Genomic DNA, 12,024 nt, shown 5'->3' with positions numbered 1-12,024 from the left:
CCCCGGCGGCTGTTCCCGTGTGTTCCGCGGGGGAGCGGGGACCCGGCCCGGAGGTGTGAGCCGTGTGAGCGGTCAGTTCCCGTCCCGCCCCGCCCTGCCTGCCCGTGCCGCTCTCCCTCCGGTCGGGTGAGAGGTCTCTGCCCGGCTCGCAGGTCTTCCTTCGGGGCTCCCGAGGCTTCACATCACGTCCCACGCGTGCTTTAAAAGCGGGGTGTTTATTCAAGGAGGCAGAGGGGAAACGATTGGAAGCACTGCCTGGGAGGAGGAGCTGTTGTGTGTCTGCTGCTTGTGCCCGGGCTCTCACCCGTGGTACGCTGCTCTCACGGGGGAAATACAGGAGTTGCTCTAGGAACCGTGGGTTTGCTTATGAAAATGGTACAGGTTTAATGTCTAAATGCTGGTTTCTGTCGGTCATGGTTGCATGACTGTTTCAAGCCTTTAGTGGGGAGCAAGTGGAGAAGAGGGTGATATTTTTCAATGTATCAAGTTGAACAATGTCATACGGAAATGTGGGAAACTGTTTTCCTTAGCTGAAGTAGTCTTTATGCTAGCCGTAAATTCAGTGATGAAATCTTAAAATTCCTGTTTGTTTTAGAATCACAGAATCTTAGGAGTTGGAAGAGACCTTGAAAGATCATCTAGTCCAACCCCCCTGCCAGAGCAGGATCATCCAGAGCACATCACACAGGAACTTGTTCAGGCGGGTTTTGAATGTCTCCAGAGAAGGAGACTCTACAACCTCTCTGGGCAGCCTGTTCCAGTGCTCTGCCACTCTCACAAGAAAGACATTTTTTCTGGTGTTTACGTGGAACCTCCTATGCTCCAGTTTGCACCCATTGCCTCTTGTCCTATCACTAGACATCACTGAAAAATGCTTGGCTCTGTCCTCCTGACAGTTGCCCCTAACATATTTGTAAACACTGATGAGGTTGCCCCTCAGTCTCCACTTCTCCAAGCTAAAGAGACCCAGCTCCCTCAGCCTTTCCTCATAAGGGAGATGTTCCACTCCCTTAATCATTTCTGTGGCTCTGCCCTGGACTTTTTCAAGCAGTTCCCTGTTCTTCTTGAACTTCAGACACTGAAGAAGTTGCTTACAAAAGTTGGTATAGGTATTTTTCCTTGTAGACGTTACTGTTATACTCAGTAATAAGTTCACTCTAGCCTAGGTAGTTCTTTCTACATAACCACTGTTCTGTTAACTAAGCATATGGGGTGTGCCAGGACCTCTTTGCAAATTTACGTTTGCGTGACTGGGACCTGTGTTGTCACCTGTAACAATATCTTGACTGTATGTGAAAGTTGTAGCTGGACACACAACTTTCTCTGTATTTAAAAGGTATAAAATTCAGGGTTTCCTTTGTTATCTGGTGTTAGTTGAGATCTGTGGGACCTAATAATTGAGCATCACATCTGGGTTTGGAGCCAATGTTAGAAATGGCCATTGTGTTTGGTAGATTGGTTCAAGTCTTCTGCTAGTCTAGTTATGTTGGTTATTGAGACTCTTCTAAGTTACTAACGCTATATTTTGCACAAGTATATTTAACAAGCTGCAGAAGGTTTTTGTGTTTGGTCAATTTGTTTTACGTGCCTAATTCTTGATTATATCACAACAGGCTACAATATCAAGTAGCCACACAGCTGAGAGATAAATGAACTGTTAGCTGATAGTCCCAGGTGGTCTGAATACCTGTTGCCCCTGGATGTTCTGAAATTGCTGGGCATGTCAATAAATCACTTGGACCTGACAGAAATATTTTTCTTCTGGGTAGGGAAGCTATGGGTCTTTCAGTCCTTTCGAAAATGTAAGCATTGCTGTTGACTTAAAAAGAAATTTGAGGAGCTGTTTGGACAGAATACTTAACTCGCCTGAAATTGCTGTTTAATGTTCCAGGGCACTCTTATCCTGATTGTTTGCAGCTGATCCTCCCAACCCTGTAGACATAAGGCTATTAAGTTTGAAATTATTAATGATGAGCACTGTTCTGTTTGCATGCAAATGCCTATAAAGAAATAAATGTAAAAGCAATTTGTAGCCTATTTAAAACATTTATTTTTCACGTAGCATACATAGAATAGGGATGATTGCCTGTTGTATCTACTTGTGTGCTGCTTGCATGCTGTATGTATAGGCAGGCAGTACGTATTTTTGTAGATGTCTAGAAGAAACAGGCACTTAAATCTATCCTAATTGCACTTTTTCACAGTTTATATAAAATCAATTTCAAGTAACTGAGTTGAACAATGGATTGCAGCAGAATCCATCAGAACAGCAATGTTTGCTTTCTTTCTTATTGCAGTCTGTAAGATGACTACAATAACTTCTTCAGAAGGAGATACAGAGGTGGTCAGTGCCAGAAGAACAGAATCACATGATGTTTCAGATATTAAGAGCCTCTCCAACTATTTTACAGAAGTCATTTTTGGAAGGATTGATGTCATGACCCTTTTGTAAGTAGCAGTATTTTAGAGACATCTTACAGGAAACTTTTAAGAAATTAATTTAATTCTGCCATTTAATATGGCAGAAAATGTTATGAGTCCTTATATGGTGTGGCATAATGATTTTTCTCAAGAAGAGGCAGAAAATCATCTTCTGTCTCTTACCTGCATCACACATGCATGGCTGCAAATTTGGATTGCTGCTGCCAACACAGTGGATAAGATTTGACTCTATGCTAGCTGGTTTCCTTTTTTATAAAATTTCAGAAGAGATACATTTGCATAACACCTGTTGAAGCCATAGATTCCAATATCTGCTGTCTGCTCCATCAAACAAAAGCATTTTGTCTGTTGAGAATGATAGAAGTAGAGGGGCAGGAACTAGGGTTTTTAGTCACTTCGTAGCTGTAACAATTAAGTTTTCTTTCCATATGTATGTCTAAATCTTTTCCATTTTCCACTTGCCCCTTAACAAATAGAAATGGTTATTTTTTGCTGCTCTTCCTTCTGCCTTGGGAAAATATATCTGCCATAAAATATATTTCAGTGTGCCTCTTCTTTTCATGCCCTCAAGATAATGAATGTCCTCCGTGCTTTGACACGTGTATCCTGGCAGCTTGCATGGCAATGTCTTTAGCAGAAATGGATGGCTGCAGAAGCCTTCTGTTACTGTACCTTCATCACGGGGGATACTGAGAAGCCTTGTGCATCTTTCTGTGCAGTGTTAACAGGAGTGACAGACTGAGTGAAATGCCAGTGGGTCACTTCAGTTGGTTTTTTTTTTCCACTTGACTTGATGGCAGATACCTCATCTACCAGCTATTTGAGGAAAAAAAACAACTGTGCGAAGAAACATGCAAAGAAGGAGTATTTAAGTCTTTCATATAAAATTCATAGTAATTGAGGATTTGAAAAAATCACATTAATTTTTATAATGCCAGAATGCACTAAATATTTGAAATTGAAGCAGTAGTTTCAGCCAGTGGGTCACTTTAGTTTTTTTTTTTTTTTTCCACTTGACTTGATGGCAGATACCTCATCTACCAGCTATTTGAGGAAAAAAAACAACTGTGCGAAGAAACATGCAAAGAAGGAGTATTTAAGTCTTTCATATAAAATTCATAGTAATTGAGGATTTGAAAAAATCACATTAATTTTTATAATGCCAGAATGCACTAAATATTTGAAATTGAAGCAGTAGTTTCAAGTTAGGATGTGAGCAATGAAGTTCTGCTGAGGCCTGATCCTGGCAGCACTTATGGACATGGTTAATTTTGCTATTCTAACAGGCTGAATTAGCAGGCAGTCACTTTTCTTTGTGTTGTTTCTTCAACTTCTGCAAAATTATATTGTTTTCACAGAGAAAAGTCAAATCTTGCATTGACACTCTGCAATGAGAAGAATGAAATTATAGCCAGTGCTGTGTTTCTGGACTATCCAAATTGGGATGTCACTGATCAGTCTGATTGGGAATCATTCTTACATGAAAACTACATTAACAATAAATGCACTGTAAGTAAATGGTATTATTTTAGTTGAGTTTTCATTTAAGACTCAAGTATGAAAAATAGGCATAAAAAATCTATTTTACATAGATTTGAGGCATTTAGGCTGAAGAATGTGATCATCAGCTGCCTTACGTAAGCCTCAAGTGCTCAGAAGTTCATGAGTACCTGTGCTTTTGCCACTACAGTAGATGAAGGTCACTGTAAGGATGGCAGTTAGGGAACACAAGTCCTTTCTTTGCCAGACCTGTGGAACATGCCCAATGCATTGTACTAGCACTGAAAGCAGAGTGAATCATAGCTGTCTCCAACACTTTTCATTCAAAAACCTGTCTACCTCTGGTGTTGCCTAACAGAACATTTACCTGGGAGGTGGAGTCCTTGCTCTAAGGTCTTTTTCACTGTAAGGGAACCGGAATCCTCAGTTCTCACCTTTGGAATGAAGTTTTGCTGTTTTTCAGAACTGAATGAAAATGTAGTGGCTTCAGGAGACAGGGAGCGTATCCCTGCTTGAAGGATGGGGACACGCACCGTGTGGAAGACCCTGCTGACACGAGCGTTTTGGTTCTGGAGTAGGCTTCTTTAGTGCTGTGTTGAGATTGCTGTGCTCCATTCTGTGTGGTGCCAGTTTTCACACAGGCTCCTTGGTCAAGTTTATGAATTACTCTTAAGAATTACAGACTAGAAATAGGCAGTTAGTAGTTTAGGATTCAAATGCTGCCCGTCAGTTAGTTGAGCTAGGACCTGTATCCTGTGATTGTCAAGAAAAGATGTGAAGCATTAACTATGAACACTCAAAAGCTAGGCAGCACGTGCCAGAATACAGTATTGGCAGTACTGAAATTCTCTCTAGACAGTTTGTTCATCAGTTTTCCAATGTTGTTCTGGGCAATATTAAGCAATAGCTTGCAGAAAAGCTGACAAATACAGCAATTGCATTTGAAAATGCTGTGTGCCGTTAAAAGAAATAACATTATTACAGCCAAAGGGAGTATAGAAAAAAAAAACACATTTAATTTTCTTGTAATCTGTTTCCTTTGTCACTTGAACAGTACTTTGTATACAAGCACACTGCAAGCACAACCATTTCATTCACTGTGCAGCTGCAGCTGCTCCTGGTGGGTTATGCTGTGCTGTCAGCTCTTCAAGCCCTTCCTCAGGCTGCCTGCATGACAATACCTCCCGCAGCAAAGCTGCAGCTGACTTCGGAGTGCAGAGGCATACAAAGAGAAAAGACAAAAAAAGAGCATGAGCATGTTAGGAATTATGGGTCCTAACCAGGAGTGAGGAGTACTTTGGAATACAGACAAGGAGCAGAGCACCTCTGCTTTTTCTAGAATGGATATTATTTTCTAAAACATGTACAGAAGGTTCAGTGTATGTTTGCTGCTTCTGCACTGACAAAACAACTGAATTTGTTGTGACTTAAAACTAGATGAGTTATCATTGGTTACCTGCAGGTTAAATCCATGCAGATGTGCTGCAGAAAGTTGAAATCTTCTGAAAATAGATTTTTTTAAGTCTAGTTGACAAGTCTGTTTCCTAGTGTATGGAAATAAGATAGGTGCAAGGTTTGGGAAGGATTGGAAATGGGGTTTGATGTTTATTCATTAAAATAGCCTGTTGCCTTTGTGCTGTGTCTATATGCTGCCACTTCTATTAATGTTAAACTATTCAGAAAACCTCGAGTTTTCCCATTTAAAATATCTTTAAATAAATATTTCATCTACAAGTAGACCTTCATTGAGTTCAGCACTTGAAATTAACATGCAAGAGGAAACAGGCAGAGTAATAGCACCTTTTGTTCCAGCACAAATGTTTTCCTTTGCTACTGTTTTCTAGGTTACTTGGAGACATGTAGGATAGAGATGTATTTTAGTCTGACCCATTTCTGCCTGGATACTTATGTGTCTAATGATGTAATCCTGACACTTTGTAATTTATTTATTTTTTTAAAGAAAAACCATTTTAGGAGTATAAGAAGTACATGAGTTTGTTTTGGTTTTAACCTAGGAATAAAGTCTTTATCAGCTTTATCAGCCAAATATTAAATTAAATGTTGTTAATTGTGTTTAAATTAAAATGTTGTTAGCTTGAGTGTAAATCAAAAATACTACAGAAGAAAAATTGTGATATGAAAAAAGTCCTTTAATCACATAACTTTATCTACATATGCTTTGAAGTTACTATATATTTGAAGTTACTGAGTGCAGATCATTTATGTTGGAAATAAATGTGTGAGTTAGTGCTTGGATTGACTTAACAAATATTGACTTCATGGTGTTTAGATTTTCATTCCTCATTTTGTAGCCTTTAAACACATTGTTCATGCATCTTTTTGTGGCAAAACAAGAATATGCAGCTGGATGTTCCCAAGAAATTGTTAGGTGAGTTCTTAAGTCACTTTCTGTAGTGAAACATATGCAGTCTCCTGCCATCATTTAGAGAGAATATGGAATTTAAAAATGCCTTAACACTGTCACTGGATCATAATTAAGTATCTCTCTAAGCAGTCTTGGAAGGTAATAAAATATAACCTTGTATTAATCAAATGTGCACTATTGGCTTTGAAAGCAAGGTGTTGTAGTTCCAAGTATGCTTCCCAAACTGTTATGAGGTTTAGCTGTATCTTTGCTGTAATTTCTCACAGAAATAGTACTGCAGTTGCAAGGAAGATTGGTTTTTCTTCCTACATTTCCACTTGTAAAAATCAAAGCACATGACTGAGCAGGAAGCTTAAAAAGCTGTAAATGTTTCTGGAATGCGTTTGTTCCCAGGTTCAGTACAAACAACATAATGTATTGCTGTGTTAGCTCAGTACTCAAATGTAACCATTGCTCAGGTTATTTGGTATACTCAGAATCTGCTTACATAAACAGCAAATTGCACAGGGTGCTGTTGCTGTTGAATTTACAGTTACTTTGTCATGTCAAGCCAGCTCATCCAGATGCCAGGTCAGAGATCTGCCAGCAGAGATCTGGCATCTTTAATTTTTCCACCACTGGGGAGCTGATATAAACAGGAGGATGCTTGAAATCTAAGGATTAGGAAATTAAAAGAAAAATGAAGTAGGAAAAAAAAAAAAAAAGAAAAAAATATTAAAAAGCCGAGATTAATTGCATTTTATCATATTTGTCATAAATAAAACGTTTTAATTTTTGAGCCATGTGGACTCATGAAGGAAGATTAAGAGACACTGGAGAAAAAAAATTGTATTTTAAAAGACTAGCTGCTCTATCTAATAGATGGGTGTAATGATGAAAGACTCAATACAGTTATGTTACTTGTTCAGGAGAGCTTTCATCACAGTACCAGAACTGCAGTTTATACTTCTCTTCATGCCAGCTATTGTGGATTTAGGTAAGAATTTGATACTATTTTATTCTTAAAATAACGAGAACAATCTCAAATCCTACTACTAATAATATACACTATGTTGGTGAACTTCTTTGTGGGTGTGTTTTTTGTGTTTTAGTGGGATTTTTTAAATATTGAGAACTTTTCTAAACATACAGAAAACACAAACTCCTAATCCTCTAATGGACATACCTTGTAAACGAGGTTTGTGTGGTTACATGTTTACTCCAGCAGCCCATTCAGCAATCTGCATTTACTTCAATCTTTAAATTTGTCAGGAACAGACAAGACTTTAATCAGGAGTAAAGCTCGCAGAAATGAATTCCTACAAGCGTTGTCATGTTTTCTGGCTGAATACAGTAAAGAGACTGAAATCAGCGCTTGTACTTAGAGAGACTGATAGGCACGTATATATATATTCATAGGCACACACAGACATACCTCCATATGTGCCAGCTTCCATTTCCCTTCAGCATAATGAGTCCTGGCAGTGGGATTCTCCAGTGGCATATAGCATTGGTTGTACGACTAGTTTTTCTGTAGGGATTTGATCCTACCAATTTCTGATTGTTTTGAAGCTTTATTCAGCTTTGGGCTGCTGGATTAATTAACAAATTAATCCACTAACAGTTTTTTTCACATTTCTGCTACTATTATTTCAGCTTCATTGCTTAAATTAAAAGAACATTATGCCATCTGTGGTTTAAACTCAAATCTCTGTTTTCCTCAAACAATTTTGCTGATGATTGAAAAGCTTACATAATGAAGTTTCTCTGTAGCTCCTGACAAATTTTTGTCATTCACAGAGCCAAACATGGGAAATGTCTTTGAAATTATGATGACTGCTCCAGGTTCAGTAGTGGATTTAGATTTTACCTTGCTCATGTGCCCCAGACATCAGTGTCACCCACGGTTGTATGTGCGCCAAGCAAGGTAACACAGTTTCTTTCTTCTGCTTTATGAGTAGATCTGTCTGTGTTAATGGGAAGAATTTTCTTTTTTTGGTTTACAGCATCAGTGTCTTAGTCAAACTGCTATGATTTTCCATGATAACCTAATTAAGTACTTATGTGATTATGCTGGTTTTATTCTACTTCATCACCAGATCATGCAAAATGCTTTTAACACAGCCTTGCTTTTGTTTTGGGATTTAAGTCATAAATGTAATTTTTAAAAGTTAGACTCTGAATTATTTCCTTCTATGTGCTCAGCTGCCTGCAGTGTCTGCCAGGCAAGAGACAGTTTCCCTAGCAGCATCCTTGCCTGGTTATGTCTACCTGTATAGTGGCTGTTACCACATTGGTATCTCTGCCTTTTGAGTTCTACTTGTGCCAAATCATACTTGTTCTCCTCTTTGCAGTGGGAAGAGTGCAAGCAGGGTAATGTTTTATGAAGTAGTAATTTTATTTAATTCTGGAGTTGCTTTTGTTCATTTTGTTCATAAATGTGTTTCTGTGTGGTTATGTAGCAGGATTATGACTAAATCAGCATTTCTGGTCCTTGTAGTGGAAACTGAAGTTTAGGGATGTTGAGCACATCCCTGGTACACTGTATGACATGATACTGACGTGTGTGTGGGTCCATATCGACCAGTGCTAGCAGATGGTAATGCCACATTAGGGACATTGACATCTCGCATTGGATTCTGACAGAGAGCCTGTCTCAGGGATGCTTGGTACATTGAATTTTATCAAATAGGCCTGAAACAAATCTGCAGTTTGTGCTCTTTGTCCTGTAGTTTTAGTCAAGGCTTGCAATATCCTGTCACTTGACACTTGGGCATTTTAAGAAAAAGGACTGAGGCCTGATCTTGACTCCTTCAGACCATCCTGATATAGGTCTGGATATTTCAGTGTTACAAATTTTTTTGCGTAGTAACTTGATCTACAGTTTGTAGGCTTTTTATGAGTATTTCCTTTGTGTACCATCTATCTGTATGTGAATGAACCTTCATACTGTGAAGACATCAGCAGGTGAATTAATTCCTGAGAATTTAGTTTTTCCATATGTCTTGATTTCAACTATTATGTTTGGGTTTTATTTAAGTTGAATCAGTTCTTTCTTTTGATGGTCATTGGATATTACCAATAGAAATATTTTTTACACAACTGGACGTGCCAATATTCCATGTAAGAGATACCATCTTGCTTGGGATTTCTGTAGTTTTTCTTAATAATAAAATGTATTTGCTTTAATAATTAAACCCCAAACCAACTAGAGAACTAACCAGGAAACTGTTTTTTTTCTCTTGAGTTACGTGGTATCTGATGATTATAAAATTAATACTTTAATATTGTCTATCAGTAGATTCTCTTGAGTAAGCTAAATTATGTTTGCAGTAGAGGCTTTACCTTTCTTTTTCCTCTGTGTTCACCTTTGCACTTCACTGGCATCCATAGTAACGTTCCGTGGAGCCCTTTAGAGACTTATCTATGAAAGCTGTCTGCAGCCACCTGCTTAGCAACATGTTCTGGGTCAATGATAGGAGATTAGGGTAATCTCTCTTCCCTCTTCCTTTGCTTATAGAGGGGGGGGAGAAACACCTTGTAAAGTGATACTTTGCTTAACCACTAATTTTGAAGTTATTCACCATCTGACCTTTTCAGTGTGAAATAAAACTGTAGTGTGCCAGATTGGAGTTCACTAAGCTTTTATATTTAAGTTGCTTGCTGGTATGTCATCTTCAGATCCTCTCATTCTTGGGTTTCTACCATATACATAAGAGTTCACAGATTTGCAGCTCTGTGGAATGCCTTTATTTGTGCTTATTCTTGAAGCCTAGAAATTTTGTACTATCTTTTTTTTGTTGATTTTTGGGTTTGCTTTTTAAGACTGTGGTGTAGTAGAGGACTGCAGAAATGAAAAATAGTGCCGGGGGATGAATGGGCTTAAGTGGTGCCCCATTTACTATTGCACTCCACATGCCTCAGGCTGGCAGAATCACCATCTGCATCTTGCTGTGTGGCCTGCGTCACGTTGTGTGTTACCGAGCAGAGTGTGGTAAGGGACGTGGAGCAATCACCTAAGCATTTGATTTGGAGATGTGTGCATTATCTACCCCAGTCAAACAACAGGTTTCAGTAAGTGGACAGTCTCATTCCTTTGCCCCTAAATTAATTTGGTTTCTTTGAGGTTTCATAACACGTTATCAGATTTGCTATCCTAATTAATTGTGTTGTAGTAGCAAAGTTATGGTAATAGAAAACCTTCCTGCAGCTTGTCCCTTGAGATACTGCCTGCAAAGAAGAGGAATTCTACTCTTTTGGTTTGAGAGAGAGAGAGAATGTGAATTATAAATCTTTACATGGTTTCATTCTTCTCAGAACTTCATTTTAGTTGCATTGTTTTAATTAATTCTGCAGACAAGTAATTGATGGTGTGTCATATTTTCCATACTTTTTTCTTTTTGTATATAATATATTACAATGAAGACTCTCACTTGAACAGCAAAAATTAATTAAAAATTGTGGGGCTTGGAAATTTGTACCCCCTGGCAACTGTGCTCAGCTTTCAGTGGGCAGAGATGATACTCATCTCTATTGGTTTCTCAAGTTGGCTTTCTATGAAACTGTATTAAATAATCTGGCAACTGCCCTTCAGAAAAATAATTAAAGTATTTAAAGCTCCTGGCTGATGGAGTAGCACTGTGATGTGGGATGCCATAAAGGTCACAGGTTGAGCCATTAGTAAGGCATCTGTAAGGGATGTTCACTCCAGGCTACAGCGTCTCACACTGTCCATCCTGCCCCACAACCCCTCAACAGAGAGGTCAGTGCAAGGGGATCAGGGAGGGAGAGGGAGGATGTCCAAGGCCTTATATCCAGGCCATGCTGGCCATTGGGAGCAACCAGAGTAAGAAGAGAGCTTTCAGACAGATGGCCAAGATTAAAAAAGCAGAAACAATGTCAAAATAAAAGGGGTCACTGGCCCAGAGTAGAAAGGTGATCTTACTCAGAAGGTCACATTCATTCTGCTGTGTAGGAGAAGCAAAACGCATCTATATGCCACCTAAATTGTCCTTCACTCTTAGAGTTTGTCAGTACTGAGAAACCCAGACTGTGTCTGCTAAAATTAGAAATACAATTTTTTGGCCCAATTGTGTTAACTTTAAGGCTCCTTTCATGTAAAAAGTGGAAAACGAGAAACAGCTTTTGTTGTTTTTCTGAATTGCTGCATATGCAGAACTAAGAGTTCCAAATTCTAGGTACAATTGCTTAGATACAAACACATACAAGCTTGAGCAGTAGGTGCCTGAAGTGAAACATGAGTTTTCCAAAAGCTAAGGGAAGTAATAATCATTCCTGGTAAGTTTTTTCAGGAACATGTTTCTCCAGTAACACAAGTTTGTTGTTGTTGTTTTTGTTTTTTGTTTTTTGTTTTTTAAAGTACTTGAGTATATTTTTCTATCGACATCTTATTTTAGGGAGATACAGGAAAAGGACATCCCAGGGAGGGACTAGTGGCGCTATGGATTTGCAAGACCATAGCTACGTTGTGAAGGATGGGTCACAGCTACAGCACTGCTAGAGCATCGGGTTAACGATCCTCACAACCGCTGTGGTCCTTCCAGGTCTCGGGCCAGCTGCGTGGCCTCCGCCGGGCGGGAACACTTGAGTTTTAGGCTTTCGGGGCCGTGAGGCGGCAGCCCCGTCCGGTGGTCTCTGGGGGGGCCGTGGGGCGGCGGCCCCGCCTGGCGCTCCGGCCGTCCCGTCGGGGGCCCGGG

The 12,024-nt window shown here is 39.4% G+C and overlaps 1 protein-coding gene across 1 annotated transcript in view; it reads left to right on the top strand.

Moving 5' to 3' along the window:
- The first annotated feature begins 2,305 nt into the window (after positions 1 to 2,305).
- CFAP61 (cilia and flagella associated protein 61) overlaps positions 2,306 to 12,024 on the top strand; it is a 98,928-nt gene continuing 89,209 nt past the window's right edge. The window contains 5 exon segments of the mRNA XM_010005138.1: positions 2,306 to 2,448; positions 3,801 to 3,951; positions 6,255 to 6,331; positions 7,237 to 7,304; positions 8,108 to 8,234. Of these exon segments, the coding sequence (XP_010003440.1) occupies positions 2,306 to 2,448; positions 3,801 to 3,951; positions 6,255 to 6,331; positions 7,237 to 7,304; positions 8,108 to 8,234 (566 nt within the window).

This window comes from Chaetura pelagica, unplaced genomic scaffold, assembly GCF_000747805.2.
Source record: "Chaetura pelagica isolate M959 unplaced genomic scaffold, ChaPel_1.0 scaffold171, whole genome shotgun sequence".
Classification (NCBI taxonomy): domain Eukaryota; kingdom Metazoa; phylum Chordata; class Aves; order Apodiformes; family Apodidae; genus Chaetura; species Chaetura pelagica.
This window is presented reverse-complemented; position numbering and strand designations above follow the sequence as displayed.